Source organism: Panthera tigris, chromosome B3, assembly GCF_018350195.1.
Source record: "Panthera tigris isolate Pti1 chromosome B3, P.tigris_Pti1_mat1.1, whole genome shotgun sequence".
Lineage (NCBI taxonomy): Eukaryota > Metazoa > Chordata > Mammalia > Carnivora > Felidae > Panthera > Panthera tigris.
Genome location: NC_056665.1, coordinates 4,576,034 through 4,603,395, shown reverse-complemented (window position 1 = coordinate 4,603,395; position 27,362 = coordinate 4,576,034). Strand labels below are relative to the sequence as shown.

Sequence of the window (27,362 nt, the reverse complement as noted above, 5' to 3'; positions counted from 1 at the left end):
AATCTGAAAAACAAAACAAACCACCATCACCACCAAAAAGCAGAAGCAGGTTTATAGAGAACAATCTGGTGGTTTCCAGAGGGAAGGGAGGTCGAGGGGTTACCTGGTTGGTTGTGAGCTGTTATATTTTGAGCTACCTGAAGTCTCTTCTCTTATCATCAAAGTAATTTTTTTTTTAACTTGGAGGAATTACATAAACCCTTGAGTCAGAACGTTTAATTACATTATTTAAAGTTTTAAGTATCTAAAAGTTTGACTGAAATATTAGTCTTTGTCATTTAAGGACTTGTCTAGTTAATTTACTATTAACTAAAATAAGTATTTGTGTTTTCATTGAAGTAGTTTCAGGATAAAATGCTTAATCAAGCTTTTGTTGAATTCTGCCAGTGGGCTTATTCGCTAAAGAATAAGTATAGGGCCCATGCAGTTGGACGTCCAGACAAAAGCAGCTCAAATAGCACTAATTTCGGTCGCTGAGTTACCTGGACGAAGATTTCTATCAACAGATTATGTTCATATCTGTGTGCTTGCCGTCCGGGCCCCGGGAGCTTTCTGTGGCGTGTTAAGAAATGACAGTTCTAACAACTTGTTTTTTTAAAAAGTGTTCGCACTTTTTTGATTCAGGTACTTTTAGTGTTTACCAAAGAAGATAACCAGTGTAATGGATTCTGCAGGGCATGTGAAAAAGCAGGGTTTAAGTGCACAGTTACCAAGGAGGCCCAGGCTGTCCTTGCCTGTTTCCTGGACAAGCATCACGACATCATCATCATAGACCACAGAAACCCCCGACAGCTGGACGCGGAGGCCCTGTGCAGGTGAGCATGGGACCCAGGCCCGAGTAGCCCCCGGCACATGGGATGGTGAGCGCAGCACGTAATACGCTAGCTTGAATTCATGGCCTTTCGGGTGGCCTTCCACACATGTAAAATAAGACATTAGGATGAGGACATCATTATTTCTGGGACGGATCTTCCTCTGTTTTGTTTCCTTTTACTTTGCTTTGCTTAAAATAGCAAAACAGAATTGAATGAAAACCGTCAAGGGTTAAGATGAAACCCCCTCTGCAGTTAACCGCAACCGTCACCTGCACGTTACTGCAACGGGGGCTCATAAAATTTCCCCGACGTTTTTAAGTTGTGAAAACTGTGAAAATTGCCTTCTAATGTTAGGTGAATGTGCCTTGTTTATAATACTTGCACAACATCAAACATGCGAACTGGGTTGCTCAATAGGAGGTTTTAGAGAAGCACAGATCGTCACGTGTATGTGACTCTACAAAGCCCCCCCCCCCCCCCCCCCCCATCCAGCTTCCGCTGGGGGATTAGGGCTTCCTGGGGAAAGCTCTGAGCTTCAGAAGCTCTCCTTCCTGTTAGGCTCACCTTAATCCCTTTTGCCAGACTTCCCGCATTCGAGGGCAGGAATTGTCTTCTCTGGTTGGACTATGTCCTCCTCACGGTGTGGTTTTGGGTTCCGGCCCCATCCAGGGTGCTCCCTCGGGGTATCCTCTTCCAGGCAGTACCTCTGGTAAGCATGGCTCCAGCACTGACCAGCCCACACCAGGTTCGGGTGGACCAGTGGAGAGTGAGCGGAATAGTCATCTTCCCTGCTGTCCAGACAGCAGACGCTGACCACGTTCAGCAGACCACTGAGCACATTCCTTTCCTCATGGTTGTGTCACAGCCCCGTCCAAGAGTGTGAGCTTCAGGTTTCCCTTGCTAGCTGTGTTCTACCACGTCATCTCCATCTTGTTGCCTGAGAGGGGGGGTGTGTGTGTGTGTGTGTGTGTGTGTGTGTGTGTGTGTGTGTGGTAGGGTGGGGGAGGAACTTGTGCCATAGTTAGTGAATTTTCTAGAGGCACAAGCAAGATCTGATTTATTTCCCCGAGTCAATTTCATCTCGAGTCTGGCCCTACCTGATTTATCTCCCTTAAGATCATCCCTTTAAGAGAACCTGCCCACTGTGGAGTATTCCTTCAAGGAACTTTCCAGGCTGTCCCTCATGAACTTGTCCACTCGCGCCGTCTCCCTCCGCTGACATACACAGCTCACAAGACCTTAGCCCTGGCAGAGCTCCTGCCCTTCCTCCTGCTTTTGGGAGACCTAATCAGCACTGCCTGCGAAGGGTTTTTCACCAGTTGCCGACTTGTCTAGACGCCTGGCATTCATCTGTATCCCTCTACTGGGGAAATTTGGACCTCCTTACACTCCTTATCAGATGCTTTGCTGAAGGCCAAATATTCTGTGCCTGTGATATTTCTAAATCCACCGGTTGGGGAACCCTGCTTTGCAAGTCTTCTCAGTTCTGGGCATTATCTTTGGTATGAGAGCTACATAGGTAAATGAGACGGGGTCCTTGCCTCTGACGAGCTAACATTCTGGTTTGCAGGGCTAGCGAGTGATTTCAGTACAGGCTTATAAGCGCCCACAAGGAGGTGTATACAGAGTGCTACAGGGCCTGTGTCAGGGAGAGCTTCACAGAGGATACTTGGGTTGAGTCCTGAAGGATGAGCAGGAGTTTTGAGAAGAAGAAAGAAAGGCAGAAAATAGAACCACTGTATGACCCAGCAATTGCACTACTAGGTATTTATCCAAAGGATACAAAAATGCTGATTCAAAGGGACACATGCACCCCATTGTTTACAGCAGCACTATCAACAATAGCCAAATTATGAAAGAGCCCAAATGTCCGTCGGCTGATAAATGGATAAAGAAGATGTGGTGGGTGTGTGTGTGTGCATACACACCCCTCCCCCCCCACACACACACACTCTGGAATATTACTCAGCAATCAAAAAGAATGAAATCTTGCCATTTGCAACAACGTGGATGTAACTAGAATGTATTACGCTAAGTGAAATAAGTCGGTCAGAGAAAGACAAGTATCAGATTTCACTCACACGTGGAATTTAAGAAACAAAACATGAACACAGGGCAAGGGAAGGAAAACTAAGATAAAAACAGAGAGGGAGGCAAACCGTAAGAGACTCTTAAATACAGAGAACAAACAGAGGGTTGCTAGAGGGGAGGGGGGAGGGGGAGGGGCTAGATGGGGGACGGGCATCAAGGAGGGCACCTGTTGGGAGGAGCGCTGGGTCCTCGCCCTGAAACCGGTACTAACTTGAATTTAAACTTAAAAACAATTTTTAATTGTTAACTAACTTGAATTTAAACTTAAAAACCAACATTCCAGCTGGAGGGAGCCACATGTGTAGAAAGAGGCAGGTATACAGGGCTTCTCTGCTCAGTGCCCGATGGCTGCCGGGTCGGGCGGGTGTGGGACGTGGCTCTGGCCGAGGCTGGAGCAGCAGACAGGAGCCCCGTCACGAGGGCCTTGGGTGCTGAGCCAAGGGCGCAGACTTCCCCCACTAGGCAGTTGAGACACTGCCGCGGTCTGTGCAGGGGAGCGTCTAGAGCAGGTGGGAGATCCGGGCTGCCGGCTGGACGGGCAGCGTAGACGGGCAGAAGGCGCTGAGGCGCGTCGACCAGTTGTGAGGCTGTTGGCGGCGTCTTGTCCGCACCTCATTTCACTGCCTCCTCAGCTTCCTGTCCAGAAGCCCACGAAGGTAACAGATAAAAGCCGACCACAGCCGTTCAGAGGCCGGAGTTCGGCTGATCGGTGTGTCAGAAGCCGGAGAACAGAGGAGGCAGGGATTCTCTGTATGCCTCTTACCGCGGGGCCTAACGGAGAGGCCTGTCCTGCCCCGGGGACGGCTCGTGCGCACTCCAGCCTCCGAAGCCCAAGGCCACAGGGCCACACGGCCCTAAGGGAACGGGCCGGGGGGAGGCTCTGCTGAGCCTGGGGTGCTGGAGCTGCGCTGACAGACGGACCGACGGCTCTGCTCAGAGGGGCGCCACCGCATCTGGGAGCGGCTGGAGCCCTGCCTCCGGCCCCCCACTCCCTGCTGCCTCTTCATTCTTTCCTTTCTGCCTCCACCGGGAAACCCAAGACTGTGAGCCAAGGAGGCGAGCAGAGACGTGGGATTTTCTGCCGCGTCGTGAGGAGGGGCAGCGGCCTAGGGAGCGTGAGACCGGCCGTTCACGTGTCACAGCTTCACGACCGCACAGCGTGCCAGTTCACACGTTCGGTTAGAGGACGGACGAGGGTCAGTCGGGTCCACCCCGGGCGGCCAAGCCAGGCCTGCCTGCTGGCAGCGCCCTCGGAGCCCCGCGTCTGCTCCCCGGATCCCAGGAGGGCCACTCACGCCGAGGGCCTGGCCGAGGGGCGCAAGGGAGATTTCTGTGGCGCCCTCTGCTGCAGGCTCTCGGCCTGGCTTGTATCACTTCCGTCCAAGGACGAACGAACAGGGTAAAGAAGTGGGGGCCTGTAAAAAGCTGCCAAATAATGGTCGGGGAAAGAACAGCCTCAGAGACTGAGAACATGACTCGCCACGAGCAATTTGCAGAACCTTTCAGAAGACGTATGCCTGGTGCACTCAGAAGAAACGAAGAACTATTCTTTTGTGCCCCGGGAGCAGGGCTCTGTAATGAAAGGGAAGATTTTATGAAGGGAGGTGAAGGAACTAAAGCTGGGCGTGGAAACCCAGCGTGCGTTAGGGGAATTAAATCCGTGTGGAGTGCCGGACGCCTCCTCGCCGTCTCCGGACTCCCCCTGGTCTGCGGCTCATGGTTACCGTCGTAAATGCCATTTTCAATCTGAGATTCGTTCCACGTGGCAGAGAGAACAGTGGCGAAGTACGACTAATGGAGTTGTACTTTTGTCAAATTTAACTCCTCGAAGGGCTTAGCTGTATTCTTACGTTAAGCCTACTCTTTCCCGACAACGGAATTTCTAGCGTTGAGCTGGGCCTGTGGCTGCCTAGAAAATACGTGCATTCCCAAGCTTTTCCTGCGGCTGGCCGTGGGAATGCCACGTGCATCCTCTGGAAACTATCCTTCGAGGGAGAGTGCGTGCCCTTCTTCCTGCTGTCAGGAACGGGGAGGCCATGGCCGGAGCGCAGCATCCGTCTTGGATCATGAGGAGGGAACCGTGTGTAGGCGGTAATAGGGACACCTCGACAGAAGGAGCCAGCTGTCCAGTGCCACAGTGAGCCATCACAGCCCTGGACTGCCTACCTCCACACATCTTTTACGCGGGAGAAGACTCGTGTTGGAGTTTTCTCTTCTGCATAATCCAGTAAAATCCTAGTGATGCACCAGCTAGCCTGGTTTTGAGAGCCTCCCGGGGTGCTTGCTTGGTGTTTCAGAAGCTCGTGCTATAGACTCATGCTCTCTCTTTTTCCTGAGTTCTTGAGACCTGCCTTACTAATGTCTGGGTGTAAACGATGGTGTCAAGTCATTTCTTTCTTCATTTTCCGGAATTCTAAAGTCAAGGCTGTTATTTTTCAACCCAGGTTCCTTGACGTTTCTATTTTCTAATCAGTTCTTCCTCCTTGTGGACCAGAAAAAGTCAAGAGTGCACATATTTCATACAGTGTTAGCCCTCCTCGGCAGGTGTCAGCTTTCTTCCAGATAAACATGGTCTTCCCCTTCTGCTTTGTCCTGAGCCCGTGCCCACCCTCGTTCCTGTATCCGGAGTAGGTTCCAGAACTACTTCCTGACTTCATCTGTACATTTACCTGCTTGCTATTTCTACCACTCACGTCCCTGTTTTTCTTCTAAAAAGGTGAGAGCCAGTTTGAGATGCCTGGCTACATACTTAAATTTGCCTTTTCTTTCTTGAAATCTTTGTGAAGAGACAGAAATAGGAACACGAGTATAGTGTCCTAAGAAGTCACAGAAATACCATTCGTGAGTGCCTGTCTGTCCCTGTGTGAGATGAGTGATAGGTCAGTAGTAGGCCAGTTTTGAGAGGTGACCATGGCCTTGACTGTGTGAGTGTCTGCTGTGCCGTCGCCCTTCCAGGCTTCTCCAGCCGTTCCATGGCCCCCTCTTCAGGAAGGCGAGCATGGCTGTTCTCCAGGCAGGGAGACCGCAGTGGGACCGGGGACCGGCACCTGGGTGGCAGACCCTGTGGTGACCTGTCGAGGGGGCTCTTCCGATAGAGCAGCCGTGTGGTGCCATTACAGTTGGCCTACTCTGGAGCGGACAGGCAGATGGAAGCTGGAGGAACAGAGTGGGCACTGCTAAAAGCAGAAATGTTGAGAGGTGCGAGCCACACGGCCCCCGAGAGAGACTGGCTTGTCCCTAGCGCTGCGTGTCCATCCCTGAGCCACTCCGTACCCACATGCAGTCTGCATCTGAGGTTGGGCTCAGCCTCCTCAACCTGAGTTCCTTGAGAAAATGAGGCCCCAGGGCCCTGGGGCAGGGCCGTGCAAGAGGGGACACGGCCACACCGTTCACTTCTGTATCGTCTCTGGCTGCTTTTGTGCCACAGGGGCAGTGTGGAGTGGTTGTGACAGAGTCTGCGTGGCTCACAGAGCCTAAGATACTTGCCATCTGGCCCTTTACAGAAAAAGTTTGCCAAACCGAGGTATCCACTGTGTGTGCCTGGTTAACATCTCTGATGCTGCTGGAATGGCTACGTTATGGGCCGTCGTTGGGAGAGTTGAGAAAGTCACTCGAGTGGTTTTCTGTGTTCTGTGACCCGGGAGTGTTTCTGTTTCGTGAGCCAATGGAACGAGGTCCTGCAGTAAGTCGTGGCCGTTCTGTGTCCCATCCTGCCCACGTTCTCTAGGAGGTCACCACGCCCGTCACGGGGCTGGGGCCACGTGGGAACGGTCCGCTCTTCTGCTGAAGCCCCCGTCTGCTGTGAGTGTCTTCCTCCAAGCCCGGGGCCGCGTCCCCTCTGCCTGTGGCATCACGGCTCCTCTCCAGGGTCCCGCGTCCCCCGGGGTAGGGGAGCTCAGGGCTGGGGCACAGCCCAGCGCCTTCTCTCCTGGGCACGTTCATTCCACCCCGTCGTCTCCTCTCCTGGCTGGGGGTGCATCCCAGGGAGGCTGCTTCTCCAGGAGGGGTGAGTCGGTCCTCCGGGGAGCCTTTTACTCTGGAGGGGGGGGCGGTTTCGGTGGAGCAGCGTCCCCTACTCTTCCTGACCAGTCCTCCATTCTTCTCTGTCTCTTCTTTCTGACGGATTCGGAGATCCTGCTACTGAATTCTGCGGCTACCACTCTTGCCCACACTGTACCTAGGAACTCTCTGGAGGATGTAGGGAGCGGGCCTTTGGGCTTCGTCCCCACCGTAACCGCGGCTGTCAGTGTGTGGTAACACACATGTACTCGCGTGTCCCTTTGATGGCGAGAGACCGATAACCCCTGTCACATAAGCCCGAGGTAGGGAACGCTCTCCACCTGAGACACTCAGGTTGACAAAGGTCAGAGCAAGTAGCAGGCACGCCGTCTCTAGCCAGCTGTTATGTTTGTACTGCGTGAGCGTTCGGGTTACTCGTCCACGGAGTAGGGGCCTGTCCCCTTGAGGGAGGAAGATTGAGTAGCCAAGAACGGAAATCCAGAATGTGACCTGCTCCCTCTTCGGCCTCCCCCCAGCTTTGATTGTTCTTCCAAAATTTAAGGGTATTTTTTTTTAAGAAGTACTTTACATTTTTTAAAAATTTGTTTGTTTGTTTGTTTGTTTGTTTGTTTTTTGAAGGTCTATCAGGTCATCAAAACTCTCCGAAAACACAATTATCATTGGTGTAGTACGCAGGTAAGCCGTCACCAGTTTTGATGTTGAAGTTCAGGTGTCTGTGTCCTGCTTGCTCTTAGCAGGGGCCTAACAGCTTGCAGGCTGTGACAGGTGTGACCTTTTTGGCCTTTTCTTCCTTCTTACTGTCTTTACCTCGCCAGTTACCTCCACGGAGGGACTTTCTGCTCTCGTGGAAGGTTTTGTGATTTTGGACTGCCGTTCACTTTAGAAATAGGCAAACCATGAGAGAGTTCCATTGCTCAAAGTATGAATGTTACCAGGGACATCTCCCGAGGGCCTTCTAACTCCCAAGTATTTATGAAGATTTGATTCATACGTAGATGGGAGAAATCTTGTATTTCATCCTGAAATTGAAGGTAAGGAAAGAACAGAAATGCGCTGGGAGAAGGGCAGTATTCAAATAAGTGTTATTTAGCTTATATATTTTTGTAGATAGAAGAAGGAATTCTTTGTCCTTTAAACTTTTTTCCTAGAACGTTTGGGGGGGGGGTGGGAGAAGAGATTTTTTTTTTTTAATTGGAAGTAGAAGAAAGTAGGGAAGAATTTAAAATATTTACATATCAAATAGATACATGGTTACTCCTGTATTCTGGCTGTCCGTGCGATCTCCATATTTCAGACATTATGGTATGCTGCCAGAAAGCTACCTACGAAACAAAAACAGAAAACTAGTTTCAATTTTACACTTCTGATTGGTATATTAATCTAATGCATCTAAAAGTATTTGACATTATACGATAGTCATAGTATTATGTAAATAGTGAGTAAAAGAGGTGTGCTATTATTGATAAAAACTGTCTCTAACCCTTGACTATGTTTTTTTGAAGGACGGATAGAGAAGAGTCCTCTGTGATGCCCCTCATTGCTGCTGGCTTTACAAGGGTACGTACCCATTTCTTTGTTATGCAGGTATCATTCAGCCTGAGAAATTATTTTTTTTATTAAAATTTGTTTTAATGTTTTTATTTATTTTTGAGACCCAGAGAGACAGGGCATGAGCAGGGGAGGGGCAGAGAGAGAGAGGGAGGCACGGAATCCGAAACAGGCTCCAGGCTCTGAGCTGTCAGCACAGAGCCCATCGCGGAGCTTGAACCATGACTGTGAGATCATGACCTGAGCCAAAGTCGGACGCTTAACCGACTGAGCCACCCAGGCGCCCCGAGAAATTATTTAATCTCCGTTCAGAGCCAGCAAAAGTTTTTAACTCATTTGAAGAAAAAAAAATTTGTTGTCTTCATGCTGTTACAGTTTGGTTTAGCTTTAGAACTTGGTAATCTAATAATCTACGATGCATTACGTTTTGGTCTCTCAAAATTGTGTCTGCTGACGTCATCTAAACATCATAAAATCTCCTTCAATGACCTACTCTAAATGTTATGCCATAGGATGTGTTTTGGTAATGCTGACCTGTATACATGCAACTTTAAAGGCAGTTCAAGGACTCTGGAAATGAGGCAGCCCAAACACGACTCCCTCTCCTCCCAGGCCCTGATCTGTTGGTCTCCCCTAAGCCAAAAGCCTGCTAAAGGCTTTGGTCAGCTGGTTGCCAGTGAGCCCTGGAAATCATGATGGAGAGAACTTACCTAAGGCTGATCCTGGGGCAGATTTATGGCCCAATTTTATGTCCATGAGGTAGTTAAGACCCCCCCCACCCCCAGGCCATGAATTTAGTTAAAGTGGTTCTAGGTGGTAGGTGGCACTCCTAGGTATTTGGCAGAAGCAAATACGGATCCCCCCCCCCGCCCCCCAGAGGAAGAAGAATCTTCCTCCGGCCTCAGAGAATCTCCATGAGTAACTGCCCCAGGGCCCAGGCAGCCCTCCACGCACACAAGAGGAGAGGCACTGCAAGTGAGAGCTAGTAGGGGAAAGACAGCAGAAATGGGCCCCCACGACCCACAGATACCAGAATTCTCAGACACGAATTATGAAGCAGTCATGCTTAGATGTAAAGAATAAAAGACAAGACGATCTTGGAAATGTCTGCAGGGAATAGGAAACCGTAAAAAGTGGCACAGCAAATTCTAAGCAGAACATAAGTAACTTTTGAGAAATGAACACATGTAACTGAAAACTTGTAAAACTTAGTGGGTCAGAAGAAGTCTTAGAGCATGTAGCACAGAGATTCGGTAACAGAAGATAAGTTAGGGAAGTTAAGTGTGGAGGACAGACTGTATAGTTTAGCATATATACAACTGGGGTTCCCGAAGAACGGGAGAGAGAGAGAGGGGCAGAGGCAGTATTGGAAGAGAATTTTCTAGAACTGATGAAAGATTATGGTCCACAGATTCAAAAATTCCAACAAATCCGAAGTAGAGTAAATAAAAAGAAGACACATCATGGTGAAAAAACAAAACAGAGATTTTTTTTTTTTTTTTTTTTTTTTTTTTTTTTTTTTTTTTGAGAGAGAATGTGAGCAGGGGAGAGGGCGAGGGTGAGAGAGAATCTTAGGCAGGCTCCACACTCAGCACGAGGCCCAACACGGAGTTCGAGCCCACGACTCTGGGATCATGACTTGAGCCAAAATCAAGAGTTGGACACTCAACCGACTGAGCCACCCCGGTGTCACACCTGGAAAGAGACCTTGAAATCAGCCAGAGAAGAAAGATTAACTTCGGAAGAATGACGACTATCAGCCAGCTTCTCTGCAGTGATAAACGGAAAATAGAACATACAGGAATAACCCTTGCAGAGTGATAAAGGAAAGCAACTAGCCCTAGCATGAATAGCTTCCAAAAATGCAGTTGAAATAAAGACTTTGAGCAATGTGAAAACAGAGTTTGCAACTAGCAGATCCTTACAAGAAAATGCTAAAGGGGGTGCTTCAAGCAGAGGGAAGGTGAATCCCAAGTGGAAGGCTTGCAACGCCAAGAAATGAGCAGCAAGAAAATGGTGAATATGGGGGTAAATCTAAGCACACATTGACTGTATAAAACAGTAATAATAATGCCTGGTCTGATGAGATATTACCGCGGGAGGACCGCAGCCCGAGAGTCCCGCCCAGACAACTCCTTGGTCACCTTGCAGGGCAAAAGGGGGTGGGCGTAAAACTGAGAGTCCTGTCCCCCCGCCAGGAGCCCTATCTGAGGCAAAGAACTGAGAAAGGACTCCACTGCGACACCAGATGAACTCGAACAAGACACTTGAGGAGCAGGGAGGATAAAGTGGAGGGAAGTGGTGGGCAGGGAACCTGCCGAGCGCGGGGTCCCGCCTACTGCTGCCCTCCATCTGCGCCTGCGTGTGCATGAACGCCGGGTAGCGTAGCTTCGCCTGTGGTTCCGTAACGTGAGAAATGTAGGTGAGATCTAGATCTATGTAGGTATGCTGTTCAGGCCCAAAAGGGAACACTCAGACTGGAGTATATAATACTCTTCTAACGCAAGGGACGTACCAAAAGAAAAATTTGAATAATGGCTCAGGATTTAAATTCTCGACTGTCTTAGTGAACCTAGGCATCTTCAGGGTTTGTGGGGAGGAGGTGGGGGTAAGAGCGTTCTCAGGACCTTATCTAGCAGACATGGGAGGGGGCGGGCAGTGAAAGTATTCTGAAGCCGTCGTCGGTGGGAAAGGTGCAGACTAGAACATGCGCTCCCTGGGAGATGGTCTGTTCTGGAGGGGATCGGGATCTTGCTTTCAAATAGAGCAAAGAAATCAATGTTAGCCTTTGAGGTCAGTGGAAAGGAAGGCAGCCAGTAATAAACGGAAAGATTTAACAAGCCTTCCAAATTCACAAGAGGAAATGTGAAATTTACAGCCGCCTGGTCAGACTGGCTGACACGAGGAAGAGGAAGCCGCAGTGTGGAGCGAGTCGTAAACTCGCTAGAAGGGCTAGAAGCAAGCGCGTGTGAACGGACCGTTTCTCCCGGTGAAAGGCCTTCTGGACTGGGTTACAGAAGTGCGACCGTGTGACGTTTATAAGACAAAGTGATGTAAGCTTAATAAGTGAACAAGGGTGGCAAGTAAATGCAGACTAAGAAAACCCCCAATATGAACATTGGATAGATGGAGTTTAACATGTTACTTTATACACGCGCCGTTTTTCTATAAAAAGCATACATTGGATTACTGTTATTGTTGCGTAGTTTTGTGGTTCCCAAGACAACTCCCAAAACATACACCCATATCGGCACCGACTCCCATTCCCTCACCTCCAGTAGTTCATATTAAATGGTAGGAGAACAAGTCAGCCAGTGTGAAAGGGAGTGTTCCTTTAAGTACAGAATCCCAAGTTGGAAATGATGGATCACCTCTCGCTGGTGGATCCTAGATCACGTCCTCTCAACCTACTTGGGAAAGCATTCATACAAGGAAAAAAAAAAAACTTTCCCAGCTAACTTTGAAGATACTTACACGATAACTCTTCGGGCTTCAAAGCTGGCTATCCTTTTTAGCAAGGAGCTCGGAAGCTTCTACTTTCTAGAGAAACTTGGGGGTAGATGATGTACCCTGCCTTGTATTCTTTTCTTCCAGCCACTGGGAGTCCTTAAGCTTTTATGTTTGTATGAGGTCTCTTCGAAAGGGCATAGATGCATGTTGGGAATGTGTGTTTGCTGTTCTCCACAAGGAAGTACATTGGCACAGCTGTGGGCTGGAAAGAGCATCCTGGTGGAAGGTATAGGAGACCTCAGTCCTTTCTCTTCTTAATATAATCAAGTTATCATGAAGCTTGAAAATGCTGGAGTAGCTGATGCACACAGTCGCCGCCCTCTCGCCCACATACTTGGTCACTGTGTCCTCTGAAGCCTTTGCTGAAACCAGGCTTAGGTGCACATCTCTAAGCACAAAGGCTTTGAGGTAGTCATTGTAGAGGTACGTGACCTGGGAAATCAGGAGTGGACGGCCAGTCGTCAGAGACCACAGGTGAAAGCTAATCTTCCTTCAAGGAGAGCCCCATACCTTCACGTAACAACAGGATACCGAGGTGGCTGAGTGCCTGGTGACAGAGCAGGGCATCTAGACCTAGAGGGAAGGTGACTGCCCCAAGTCCCGTAGCTGGGGGGCAGTGATGCCGAGGCTTGAGCCAGACCTAGACCCGAAAGCCAACACCATAGTGGGATCTCTGGTATTCAGAGGGCAGTCGGCTACTTTGCGGATTAGCCAGAGTTCAAGGTTTCAGGGTGGATGGAGAGCTGCTTGCTTCCTCGGTGGGACTTGGCAGCCAAGCCCCTGCTGACTAACATCTGAGAAGTTGGGGTGTGGCGTCTCTCAGCACTGGTTGCGCGTCAGAGTCCCTTGAAGAGCTTCCTTAGAGAGTGTCTTTCACGTGGTGTTGGAAGAGGCCTGCCCGTTGCTATTATTTGGCAAGATTGCAGGTAATTCTAATAGGCAGCCGGGGCTCAAGAACCCCTGGGTGGGGCCCAGCAGGGCGGGTGTGACGGGCTCTGGAAAAGTGAGGTTGGGTCAGCTCAGGGGTCTGCAGGGTTTGTGGCCCAGGCGCTGGGGTCGGGCGGGGCGGGGAGAGGAGGCCAGCTGCTGCTAGAGCAGTAGGGATGACGGCCTGTTCTCCAAGCACCCCCTGACCCGGTGCCCTCCTGCACCCTCCATGCCCTGTGGAATCCTTGCGACACACGTGGAAATTGGAGAAGGGCAGGAAAGACGGGATGTTTAGAGCAGGGGTTAGTGGGGGGGGGGGAGGTGCAGACAGCAGGGGCAGGTTGCTGTACGTTTGGTCCCACGTGCCCATTTTGTAACTTTGACGCCTGCCTTGGAAGTTTGGACATTTACGTTCACACCCAGTGAAAAGTCTCATTGCATCCCTGGGAGGCCATTTATAAATACACGTGTCTCCATGTCCCAGGATCTCACGTGCAGAGCAGGTGAGGCCAGCCAGGCCCCTGGACAGCTCAGGGCCCCACCCCGTGTCTGCTGGCGGTGGCACAGGCCCTGTGCCCCCAGTCAGCACCAGGTACCTGGGCAGGTGGACGGCATTCTCGGGTGTTCCGTGGAGTCAGGGCTGACCGAGGAATGCACGGCAGGCCCAGCACACTCCTCTCCTGGTGGTCGAGTGCTGTAGGTGGGGCACCGCTCTCACGCTTCTGCGGTGGGAGGGGCTGTGTTCTGGCCTGTGGGATAGGGACCAGGGTGCCCACAGTCAGCGTGGCTTGCTCCTCCCTCCCCTCCCCTCCCGGGGATGGCGATCACCGTGCTCTGTGGTCGTGCAGCGGTTTGCGGTTAGAGTGCTCTCTCCCTCCGCCTCACTTGGTCCTCACGGTCACCTGCAGCGGGTAGGAGCAGGATAGGCTTGTTGTACAAGAGCAGAGCGGGGCCGGGTGCCTCGTTTAGGGTCATACAGCTTATAAGGCATGAACCCGGGGCTGGATTGATTAGGTTGCATGACGCTCAGACAAGACCCTGATCACTGTTTAAACAGAGGGCTATTGGTCTTCTATGCACCTTCACTGGGGCAGAGGCAGGAGCTCCATGAGAGGCCCATGTCCCAGGTTGGTCTGGCTTTGGCTTGGAGGTGGTGGCCTGCACAGGTCCGGCCCTGCCTCTTCGGCCTCAGCCTTGTCCTCGGCCAGCAGAGTGTCATCTATGCATCGAGCAGGTGAAAGCAAGAGCTGGTCACAGAAACAGGGGTGAGTAATGTTCCCCGATGTTTCTTCCGCCCGAATGGAACTAGGTGACAGGACACAGTGACCTCTAAGATGTCTTCACGGAATACATAACTTGGTGGCGGAATGGGTGCGTGCTCCTCACGGCCGCGTGAGTAGCTTTGTGGTGAGGTGTTTCCATCATGTGAAGGTTATTGCACGAGGTAGAGATTGTCCACGGCAGTAAGGCTACCGGGCAAAGCCAGCACCTGTGCTGTGGAGGGCCATCCTTCAGTGGCTTGACTGAGCCATGGTTAGAGGTGCATGTAGGAACACGTTGCCGGGTGGGGGTTACCTTTGTGAGATGCAGGTGCCCAGAGAAGTGCAAGTGTGTGTTTGCTGACTGTGGGCTTGAGCGACTTTAAAGAGGACAGCATACTGTGCTTGACTAAGTGAATGTACTCTAGAAGTTAATATAAATTAGGACTTCAGTTAAATGAATTTCTTCCTTCTGCATATTCTAGCCTCTGATAGTGCCGTGCAGATAACCAAAATCCTGTTTGCTCAAACAAAGCATTTTTAAGCCCGGTCTTCTTCTTCTTTTTTTTAAAGTGTATGTATTTATTTTGAGAGAGAGAGAGAGAGAGTGAGCACATGAGCAGGGGAGGGGCAGAGAGAGAGAGGGAGAGAGAGAATCCCAAGCAGGCTCCATGCTGTCAGGGCAGAGCCCGATGCAGGGCTTAATCTCATAAATCGTGGGACCATGACCTAAGCCGAAACCAAGAGTCAGAGGCTCAACTGATTGAGCCATTCAGGTGCCCAAGCCCTGTCTTCTTAAAAGCGAATTTGGTACCTGGGGTGCCTGGGTAGCTCACCTCTGACTCTTAATTGCAGCTCAGGTCACAGGCTCACATGGAGCCTGGTTGGGATTCTCCCTCCCTCTCTCTCTGCCCCTCGCACACACCCTCTGTCTCTCTCTCTCTCTCTCTCTCTCTCTCTCTCTCAAAAAACTTATTTTTTTAAAAAAGCTAATTTGGTACTCAGATTTTCACCTCTCAGTTCCTGTTCGTCATTAAAGATGACGTGTCTTTTTAGGTTTCAGTTACCCACGTGAGAAGTCTGTGAAAAGAATTTTTCCTGATAGTCAATAATAACTTAAAGATGCACATTTGTTTATCCACGAAATCCCCCTTCTCTTTGTAGAGGTATGTGGAAAACCCCAGCCTCATGGCCTGTTACAACGAACTGCTCCAGCTGGAGTTCGGAGAGGTGCGGTCCCAGCTGAAACTCAGGTAACTCTGCCCCTTCTGGAACGCCCACCGCACCACTCAGGGCAGCGTTGCAAGTGAGGTCTTCGGCTGTGGGCAGCTGCCTTTCGGCCCTAACTGACCTCCTGCTGAAATGGGATGGGGTGGTGGCCTGGCAACTCTCTTTATATTGACTCTTGGAGTCTGCCTGGATGTCTAATGAGCGGTCACATTAGCGATGGGAGACACGTGTAAAGCCAGGGCTCCAAAAGAATAGCAAATGAAAAAGCAGTCTACAAAGGGATATACTGAATTATCTATCTACTTTTTTAAGGAAGAAAAAAAAACTTGTAATATATACACACCCCCGACCTACTAATATTGGTTATCTCTGGTAGGTGACATGTTTTCTTTTCCACAAATAGACATTTGGAATTTGCTCTTGATAAACAGTTTTTGGTTTTTAAGTGAAAAGAGTAGAAACCTAGTTCTTTGTACAATAGGAAAAGCAAAAAAAATAGTAAAATTATACAAGGTTGGCAAGAAAAAAAAGTTAGCAGCTCTTTGTCAAACTAGGTTTCTTCCTTGGGTGGTCTACTGTTCTTTAATATTCCCGGGACCAAAGAGAGAGCATGAGATCACCCTGTTTGGATATGCGTAAGGCAGAGATAAGGGGTCAGGGCTTGGAGTACAGAGATCAGTAGGGCCAGCACCGGGGGCTCCACACGCAGGCAAGGAAAATACTTCATAGATGAAATGAAGTCAGGTAGCAGAGAAGTTCTGGTGAGCAGACATGTTTGAGGCTAGTGAAGTGTACAAAGGAGAGGCTTATCGCCAGGTTTTGCCGGGAAACGTGAGGTGGATGGCCAGGTTTAGGCCTGTCCGTCCCTCTCTCGCGGACACAGACGGGCCACAGCCTTCCTGCAGTGAACTAGGCTACTGGCCTCTCAGAGAGGAAAGTGGAATTTTGGAGCAGTAGGTGGTGATAGAGCTTAGTTTCTCCAACCAGAGTGCAGAAACCGACGCCCAGGGAGATGAACTGACTTAGATCCGAGATCTCACAGGCGCAAACGGCGCAGATAATCCTTGAGGTTGTGATCAGTGTTTTCAAAACTGCGATCGTTGTCTGTCCTCCATTCCTAAGTCTAACTGTGACCTCTGACCTTTTCTTCGTGAATACCTTAGCTTAGTGAACCCAGCCATCGTCTCCCCTGTGGTCCTAGACGGAAACCACCATGTCTGTTTCACAAGTCCCCAACTCCGGTCACTCACCAAGTCCTAGTGATTTTGCTTCCTGAGCATCTGTGGAATAGCCTACTCATCTTCCTCTTTAGGCCACTCTCTTCTCTTACCTGGATCATTGAACCGTCAGTCTCCCTACACCTTTCTTGGCTCCTCCTTGTCCGTTCTCCACGCCACAGCCACACCTAACCCTGCGTGTGCTTCGGCTCTGCACCTCCCCACTGCCTTCAAGATAAAGTCCAAACTCTAAGATATGGCTGCACAGCTCTCTGTGGCACATCCACTGCTTACCTCTCTGTCCCCGCGTGTCATCATGGCCTGCTTTGTTCTCTGCACCAGCCGACAGCCAAAGGGAGAAGTCCATTATCAAGGGCAGTATAAAAATATGAAGGGGAGTGTAGAGATGTGGGGCTAGAGAGCTAGGAGAAATAGAGACTCGTTCTGCCGGATGTTCAAATGCACTAACAAGCTGTAACAGAGCCTTTGTGTTACTGCTGGATCATTAAACTGGAATGTAAAGTGTAGAAATAGACTTGAATATATTGAAGAATTTAGCATATGATCAACATGGCAATTTAAGCCAACATGGAAAAGGGCAGACTTTTTAGTGAACAGAATTGTGACAACTTGTTAACGGTCTGGAAAGAAAATTAAGTTATATCTTGATCTCACACCCAACCCCAAAATAAATCCCAGTGACTTAAAGACTTGATGTTAAAAGTAGGGCCACATAAGTACTAAAATATAAGCTAACATATGTAATTGGATGATGAAGTTTTTTTTTAATTCAGCATGGCGTAAAAGCCAGATTGGGTAAAGGAGGAGAGTCAGATTAAACAACATAAAAGTGTTAAGCTGGTCTACAATTAAAAAAAATTTTTTTTTAATGTTCCATTTATTTTTGAGAGAGAGAGAGAGACAGAGTACAAGCTGGGGAGGGGCAGAGAGAGAGGGAGACACACAATCCAAAGCAGGCTCCAGGCTCTGAGCTGTCAGCACAGAGCCCAATGCAGGGCTCGAACTCGTGAACCACAAGATCGTGACCTGAGCCAAAGTCGGACACTCAACTGACTGAGCCACCCAGGCACCCCAGCTTGTCCACAGTTTTTTTAAAAACCTTAAATAATGTTACATTTTTAGATAAATAACATTCTGGGGAGGATATATCTGTAACACATAGTGTGGGCAGACAGACGTTTGGCTTTACTAGTAATCACATAAATGAAAATGAGAATGATCTGTTATATTTTATTTACCAAATCTGCAAAAATTGGAAAAAGAATGTTAAAACCGAGTAGGGCTTCTCACAGATCTGTTTCCTCCAAACTTGTTATATCAGAGGTGAGAACTTATTTCTCATTAAAACAAATTTTTTTAATAACAAATTTATTGGTGTATAATTCACAACACCACTTGATTTTTATATTTCAAAACACAAAAGCTAATTTTTATTGGCTAAGCTGCTTCGTCTTGTTTAGTGATATTTTATTAATACCAGGAACGACGTCAAAGCATTGCTCTTGTTAATTTCCTTAATGTTATCTTTGCACTTTATGAACAAGTAGGCGGTTGCTTTCATTTTTTCATCATCTTCTGAGGCATATAAGAGAACTAAATTGAGAGCAACCTAAAGGTGCAATCATGGGGGCATTTGTTGAATAAATTATGGGATAACTTTAAACAGAATAGTGCAGTTTGTTTTCAGCTAAAGAAGTCCCTTTAACATTTCTTGTAAGGCTGATTTAGTGGTGATGGACTTCTTTAGCTTTTTGCTTATCTGGAAAACTCTTTGTGTCTCCAGCTATTCTGAATGATAGCCTTGCCGGGTAGAGTATTTTCAGGTGCAGGTTTTTCCCTTTTAGCAGTTTGAATATGTCTGGCCTGCAAAGTTTCTGCAAAAAATCTGCTGACCTTTAAGCTGAAAAGAAATGGCACTAATTAACAAGAAAACACACGAAAGTAAAAATGTTACTGGAAAAGGTAAATATACAGTAAAAGTAGCAGATTGATCCCTTCTAAAGCTAGTATGAAGGTCAAAAGACAAAAGTAGTAAAATTAAGTTACAATAATTAAGGGATATATAAAATAAAACAGTGTAAAACGTGACATCAAAAACAAAATGGAGGGGTTAGTAAAAATGTATTTTTGGAATATGTTCAAATTTAAGTTGCTGTCAACTTAGAATAGCTGTTAAATACATAGGACAATATATGTGAATCCTCATAGTAACCACAAAGCAAATCGTAGAGCAGATACACAAAAGAAACTGAGAAAGAAATCTAAGCATAACATAAAGTTCTCAAACCAGAAAGAAAGAGAAAGAGAAGAAAGGAACAGAGAGGAACTGCAAAAACATCCAGAAAACAGTTAACAAAATGGCAGTAGGTACATACCTATCGGTAATTACTTTGAATGTAAATAGACTAAATTCTCTGATCAAAAGACATTGTGCTTGAATTAAAAATTAATTGAAGGGTGTCTGGGTGGCTCAGTTGGTTAAACATCCGACTCTTAGTTTCAGCTCGGGTCACGATCTGTGGTTTGTGAGTTTGAGCCCCACATCGGGCTCTGGGCTGACAGTGCATAGTCTGCTTGGGATTCTCTCTCTGCCCCCCCCCCCCCGCCCCCCCGACTCGTGTGTGCTTGTTCTCTCTCTCTCTCTCTCTCTCTCAAACTTAAAAAAAATTTTAATAAAATAAAAATAAAAAACATTAAAAATTTTTAAAAAGATTCATCTGTGTGCCTGCCTACGAGAGACTCACGTCAGAAGTAAGGACACACACAGAATGAAAGGGGAGAGATGGAAAAAGATACAAGCTGGAAACAAAAAGCAGTTGTAGCTACACTCATATGAGACAAAATAGGCTTTAAAATAAAGCCTGTAATGAAAGAAAAAGAAGGGCATTACCTAATGATAAAGAGGTCAACCAAGCAAGAAGATAAAACACTTACAGATATATGTGCATCCAACATAGAAGCACCAAAGTATATAAAGTGAATATTAACAGATGTAAAGGGAGAAATTGACAATATAATTATAGTAGGGGGCTTTAACACCCCACTTAAATCAGTGGATAGATCATTCACACAGAGAACGCAATAAAGAAATGTTGGCTTTGAACAATACTTTAGACCGGATGAAGTTAATAGATACACACAGAACGTTTGATCCAAAAAACAGGCAAGATACACATTCTTCTCAAGTGCACATGCAGCATTCTCCAGGATAGAGCATGTTAGGCCACAAAAGAAGTCTCAATACTTTCAACAGGATTGAAATCATAGCAAGCGTCTTTTCCAACTACATACGGTGGTATGAAACCAGAAATCAATTACAAGAGGAAAACTGGAAAAACCACAAAAATGTAGAGAATAAAACAACATGTTACTGAACAGCCAATGGGCCATCAGAAATCAAAGGAGGAATTTTTAAATTTCTCAGGAACAAATGAAAAAAATACAACATACCAAAATCTGTGGGATGCACAAAAGTGGTTCTAAGAGGAAAGTTCATAACAATACAAGCCTACCTCAAGAAACAAGAAAAATCTCAAACAATAACCTTCCATCTAAAGGAACTAGAAGAAGAACAAACAAAGCTCAACGTTAGTAGAAGGAAGGAAATAATAATCAGGGCAGAATAAATAAATAGAGATTTTAAAAACTCAGTGAAACTAATAGCTGGTTCACTGAAAAGATAAAACTGGCAAACATTTAGCTAGACTCACCAAGAAAGAGAGGGCTCAAATAAATAAAATCAGAGATGAAAGGAGAACTTACAACAGACACCACAGAAACACAAACAATTATAAGAGACAACTGTGTATAGTTATATGTCAATAAATTGGAAGAAATTGATAAATTCCTAGAAGCATTAAATCTTTCAAGACTGAATCATGAAGACAGAGAAAATCTAAATAAACCAATTACTAGCAAGGAGATTGAATCAGTAATAAAAAGCTTCCCAACAACAAAAGTCCAGGGCCAGATGGCTTCACTGGTGAAATCAACCACAAGTTCAAAGAACAATTAACACCAGTCCTTCTCAAACTCTTCCAAAAACAAACAAACAAACAAACAAACAAAACAGAAGAGGAGGGAACTTTTCCAGACCCAATTTATGAGGCCAGCATTACCAAAACCAGACAAGGATGCCACAAAATAGTAAAATGACAGGCCAGTATTCCTGATGAACATAGATGCAAAAATCTTCAACAAAATATTAGCAAACTGAATTCAATACATTAATAGGATCATTGGCATTTGTTCTGGGGATATAAGGATGGTTCAACAGCTGGAAATCAACCAACATGGTATACCACATTAACCAAATGAAAGCTACAAATCCTATGATCATCTCAATAGATGTAGAAAAAGCATCTGACAAAGTAAAACTCTCCACAAAGTGGGTATAGGGAAACGTACTTTAGTGTAAGAAAGAAAACAGATGACAAACTCACAGATAACGCCATACTCAGTAGTGAAAAGCTGAAAGCTTTTCTACTAAGATCAGGAGCAGGATGAGAACACCCCACCCCCTCTTTTATTTAATATAGTATTAGAAGTTCTAGCCAGGGCATTTAGGCAGAAAAAGAAATAAAAGGCATCTGAATTGGAAGGGAAAAGGTAAAACTGTCACCATTTGCACAGAAAATGATACTATATGTAGAAAATCCTAAAAATGCCACCAAAGAGCAATTAGAACTAACAAGTGCTTCAGTAAAGTTATAGGATGCAAAATTAATATACAAAAATCCATTGCATTTCTATACACTAACAAAGAACTATCAGAAAGAAAAATAGTCCCATTTATAATTATATCAGAAAGACTAAAATACGTAGGGATAAATTTGACCAAGGAGATGAAAAACCTGTGCACTGCAAACTATTAAGACATTGATAAAAGAAATTGGAGATGACACAAATAAATGGAAAAATATACCATGCTCATGGGTTGGAATAATTAATATTGTTAAAAAGCCCATACTACCCAGAGCAGTCTGCAAATTCAGGATAGTCCCTATCAGAATTCCGATGGCATTTTTCACAGAACTAGACCAAATAATCCTAAAAGCTTATGTGAAAGCTCAAAAGACTGAATGGCCAAAGCAATCTTGAGAAAGAAAGCTAGAGTTATCATGCTTCCTGATTTCAAATGATACTGCATATCTACAGTAATCAAAACAGTATGGTACTGGAATGAAACCAGACACAAGGTCTGTGGAATAGAATAGAGATCCCAGAAATAAACCCATGTTCATCTGGTCAGTTCATCAACAAAAGAGGCTAGAATATACAGTAGGGAAAGGAAAGTTTTTAAAACAGTGGTAGGAAAACTGGACAGCTAAATGCACAAGAATGAAACTGGGCCACTGTCTTAACCATATGCAAAAATTAACTCGAAATGCATTAAAGACTTGAATGTGAGACCTGAAACCGTAAAATTCATAGAAGAAAACATAGGTAGCAACCTCCTTGACATTGGTTTCAGTGAGTTTTTTTTTCTTTTTCTTCTTTTTCTTTTTTTTGGGGGGGAGGGGGCCCTCAAACTCCAAAGGCAAGGGCAAAAAAAAGCAAAAATAAACAAATGAGACTACATCAAACTTAAAAAGCTTCTGCACAGAGAAGGAAACCATCAACAAAGTGAAAAGTCAACCTACTGAATGGGAGATATTTTCTAATCATATATCCAATAAGAGTTAATATCCAAAATGTATAAAGAATTCATACTAACTAACTTAAAAAAAAACTGATTAAGAATTGGTCAGAGGATCATAAGAGACATTTTGTTCAAAGTAAACAGACGGCCAATAGGCACATGAGAAGGTGGTCAAGATCACTAACCCTCAATGAAATGCAAAACCATAATGAAATGTCACCTCACACCTGTCAAAATGGCTTGTTATCAGTGTGAGGTGAGAGACTAGTAAAGAATGGATTTAAACTTAGGTGACCATCAGCTTAATATAGAGTGCTATATGTATAAGATGTTATATGTAAACCCATTGGTAACCACAAACAAAAAACCAGTACAAATCAAAAATAGATACGCAAAAAATAAAGAGAAAGGAATCAAAGTATATCACTAAAGAAAGCAAACTGTGAAAGACGAGAGAGAAGAAAGGAGCAGAGAGCTTCAAAAACAACCTTGAAACAAGTAACAAAATGGCAATAAATCCATAATTATTTTGAATGTAAATGGACTAAATGCTCCAATGAAAAGACAGGGTGACAGAATGGATAAAAAAGCAAGACCCATCCATATACTGCACACAAGAGACTCTGTTCATACCTAAAGACACCTGCAGATTGAAAGCAAAGGAATAGAAAAGCATTTACCATAAGAGACTCTTAAAAACTGAGAATAAACTGAGGGTTGATGGGGGGTGGGAGGGAGGGGAGGATGGGTGATGGGCATTGAGGAGGGCACCTGTTGGGATGAGCACGGGGTGTTGTATGGAAACCAATTTGACAATAAATTTCATATTAAAAAAATTTTTTAATAAACTTTAAATAAATAATTAAAAATTAAAAAAACATTTATCATGCACTAGAAGTGAAAAGAAAGCCAGTGGCAATACTTACATTGGACGAAATAGACTTTAAAACAGAGATTGTAACAAGAACACAGAAGAAGACATAAAGGGGAAAATCCAACAAGAAGAAAGAATGATTGTAAATATTTATGCACCCAACATAGGAGCACCCAAATACATAAAGCAGTTAATAACAAACATAAAGGAAGTAGTTGATAGTATTACAGTAATGGTAGGGGCCTTTACTACCCCACTCACATTAATGGACAACTCATCTAAACAAAATCAACAAGGAAACAAACTTTGAATGAGACACTGGACCAGATGAATTTAATAGAGATACTCAGAACATGCCCTCCTAAAACAGCAGAATACACATGCTCTTTCAATATGTAACATATTCAGCCTAGAATAGATCACATATTCGGCCACAAATCAAGTGTCAACAAATTCAAAAAGATGAAAGTCATACCATGCATCTTTTTCCCGCCACAGCACTATGAAACTGGAAATTAACCATAAGAGAAAATCTGGAAGAATACAAATACATGGACGTTCAATAACATGCTATTCATACAATGAATGGGTCAACTAAGCAATCAAAGAGGAAATTAAAAAATGCATGGAGACAAATGAAAATGAAAACACAATGGTCCAAAATCTTTGGGTTCTAAAAGGGAAGTCTATAGCAATACAGGCTTGCCTCAAGAAGCAAGAAAAATCTCAAATTAACCTAACCTTACACGTGAAGGGGCTACGAAAAGAAAAAGAACAAACAAAACCCCAAAACAGCAGAAGGAAGGAAATAATAAAGATTAGAGCAGAAATAAACAAAATAGAAACTTAAAAAAAGAAAAAAAAAAAAAAAACTAGGAGAGCAGATCAATGAAACCAGAAGCTGGTTCTTTGAAAAGATCAACAAAATCAATAAACATTTAGCCTGACTTATCAAAAAAAACCAAAAAACAAAAAAAACCCAAAACAAAACACAGAGGACTCAAACAAAATCAGAAATGAAAGAAGAGAAAGAAAAAAAAATGAAGAGGGCATCTGGGTGCCTCAGTTGGTTAGGTGGCTGACTCTTGATTTCAGCTCAAGTCATGATCTCACCATTTGCAAGATTGAGCCACATGTGAGGCTCTGCACTGACAGCATGGCACTTGCTTGGGATTCTCTCTTTGCCCCTCTCTCTGCCTCTGCCCTGCTCATGCATTCTCTCTCTAAATAAATAAATAAATAAATATATATATTTTTTTCTTTTTAAGTGAAGAAAGAGGAGGGGCGCCTGGGTGCTCAGTTAGTTAAGCGTCTGACTTAGGCTCAGGTCAGGATCTCGCAGTTTGTATGATTCAAGCCCTGCATCCGGCTCCATGCTGACAGCCCAGAGCCTGGAGCCTGCTTTGGATTCTGTGTGCCTCTCTCTCTCTCTGCCCTTCCCCCCCAAAGATAAATAAACATTTAAAAAAATTGAAGAGGAGAGGGGTGCCTGGGTGGTTTGGTCAGTTAAGCGTCCAACTTTGGCTCAGGTCATGATCTTGTGGATCATGAGTTCCAGCCCCATGTCGGGCTCTGTGCTGACAGCTCAGAGCCTAGAGCCTGCTTTAGATTCTGTGTCTCCCTCTGTCTCTGCCCCTCCCCTGTTCATGCTTTGCGTGTGTGTGTGTGTGTGTGTGTGTGTGTGTCTCTCTCTGTCTCTCTCTCTCTCTCTCAAAAATAAATAAAAACTTAAAAATTTTTTATTTTAAAATGAAGAGGAGAAATAACAACACAAATACAAAGCATTATAAGAGAGTATGAAATATCATATGCCAACAAATTGGGACAACCTAGAAGAGATAGACAAATTATTAGACACATGTAGCCTCCCAGAACTGGACCAGGAGAATTAGAAAATTTGAATAGACAGATTAGCAATAACATTGAATCACTAGTCAAAAAACCCCCAACAAACAGAAAATCTAGGACCAAACGGCTTCACAGGTAAATTCTATGAAAATGGTGAATGCCTATTCTTTTCAAACTATTCCAAATAATAGAAGAGAAAGGAAAGCTTCCAGATTCATTCTCTGAGCCCAGCGTTACCCTGATGCCAAAACTAGATAAAGACACCACAAAAAAAAAAAAAAAAACAAACAATTAAGACAATACCTCGGTGAACATAGATGTAAAAACTCTAAACAATATGTTAGCAAACAAAATCCAACAATACATTAAAAAAAATCGTTTACCACGACCAAGTGGGATTTATCTTGAGTTGCAAGGGTGGTTCAGTCTTCACAAATGCATCAATCTGATACATCATCACATCAGCAAGGGAAGGGATAAAAACCATGTGGTCATTTCGGTAGATGCAGAAAAAGCATTTGCCAACATCCATTTGTGATAAAAAAAAAACCTCCACAAATTATGTTTAGAGGGAACATACGTCAACATAATAAAGGCCATATGTGAAGAAGCACAGCTAACTTCATACTCAATAGTGAAGGACTGAGAGCTTTTCTCCTAAGATCAGGAACAAGACAAGGATGTCTGCTCTTAATCACTTTTATTACTGGAAGCCCTAGCCATAGCAGTCAGACAACAAAAAGAAATAAAGGCATCCACATTGGTAAGAAGGAAGTAGGACTTTCAACTACTTGCAGATGACATGATACTATATATAGAAAACCCTTGAGACTCTACCAAAAAACTACTAGAACTAATAAATGAATTCCGTAACGTCACAGGATACAAAATCAACATAAAAAAAATTCGTTGCATTTCTATACACTAATAATGAAGTAGTCAAAAGAGAAATTAAGAAACCAATTGCATTTATCATTGCACCAAAAAGAATTAAATACCTAGGAACAAACTTAACCAAGGGGTGATAGACCTATATCGAATTTTAAAACATGGATGAAAGAAATTGAAGATGACACAAATGGAAAGATATTCCATGCTCACAGATTGGAAGATCATATAGATCATATATTGTTAAAATATTCATACCATCCAAAGCTGTCTACAGATTTAATGCCATCCCTATCAAAATGCCAACAGCATTTTCATAGAAGATCTAGAACAAACAATCTTAAAATTTGTATGGAATCACAAAAGACCCCAAAAAGCCAAAGCAGTCTTGAAAAAGAATAAAACCGGAGTTATCACAATCCCGGATAACAAGATATGCTACGGAACTGTAGTAAGCAAAACAGTGTGGGTACTCGCACAAAAATAGACCTATAGATCAGTGCAACAGAATATAGAGCCCAGAAAGAAACCTATCCTTATATGGTCAGCTAATCTACCACAAAGGGGGCAAGAATACACACTGATGAAAAGACCTCAACACCAAAAGAAAAACACATACTTAAAAAATGGGCAGAAGACACGAACAGACATTTCTCCCAAGAAGACCTACAGGGGTGCCTGGGTGGCTCAGTCGGTTGGGTGTCCAACTTCAGCTCAGGTCATAATCCTGCAGTTCATGAGTTAAAGCCCCACGTCGGGCTCTATGCTGTCAGCTCAGAGCCTGGAGCCTGCTTTGGATTCTGTGTCTCCCTCTCTCTTTGCCCCTCCCCTGTGCTTACTTTCAAAAATAATCATTAAAAAAAATTTTTTTTAAACAAAGAAGATCTACAGATGGCCAACAGACACCTGAAAAGATGTGCAACATCACTCATCAGCTGGGAAATGCAAATCAAAACCACAATGCGGTATCACCGCACACCTGTCAGAATGGCTAAAATAAAAAACAGGAAACAACAAGCGTTGGCGAGGACGTGGAAAAAAAGGAACCCTCGTGCACTGTTGCTGGGAACGCAAACTGGTGTAGCCACTCTGGAAAACAGTATGGAGGTTCCTCAGAAAATTGAAAATAGAATTACCCTATGACCCAATAATTCCACTACTGAGTATTGACCCAAAGAGTACAAAAATACTAATTAGAAAAGAAATCTACACTTCAGTGTTTCCTGCAGCATAATTTACAGTAGCCAAATCATGGAAGCCACCCCAGTGTCCATCGATAGGTAAATGGATAAAGATGTGGTAGCTGATGAGGCAGCTACATCGTACGAATTTTGTGTGGTGAGAGATGATAACTAGACTTGCCCTGGTGATCAGTTTGCAATGGATACAAAGGTCGAATCACTGTGTTTTACATGCGAAGCTAGCAGAATATTATATGTAAATTATACTTTAGTTTGAAAAGACTGAATTATT

General features: G+C 45.0%; 1 protein-coding gene across 4 annotated transcripts in view; it reads left to right on the top strand.

The window, feature by feature from the left end:
• PDE8A (phosphodiesterase 8A) overlaps nt 1–27,362 on the top strand; it is a 155,671-nt gene that overhangs the window by 75,376 nt on the left and 52,933 nt on the right. For all 4 annotated transcript variants that reach the window (XM_042987985.1, XM_042987983.1, XM_042987982.1 and 1 more), the window contains exons 3-6: nt 625–815; nt 7,545–7,601; nt 8,429–8,483; nt 15,335–15,423. In XM_042987985.1, the coding sequence (XP_042843919.1) occupies nt 625–815; nt 7,545–7,601; nt 8,429–8,483; nt 15,335–15,423 (392 nt within the window). The remainder of the gene's footprint in view (nt 1–624; nt 816–7,544; nt 7,602–8,428; nt 8,484–15,334; nt 15,424–27,362) is intronic.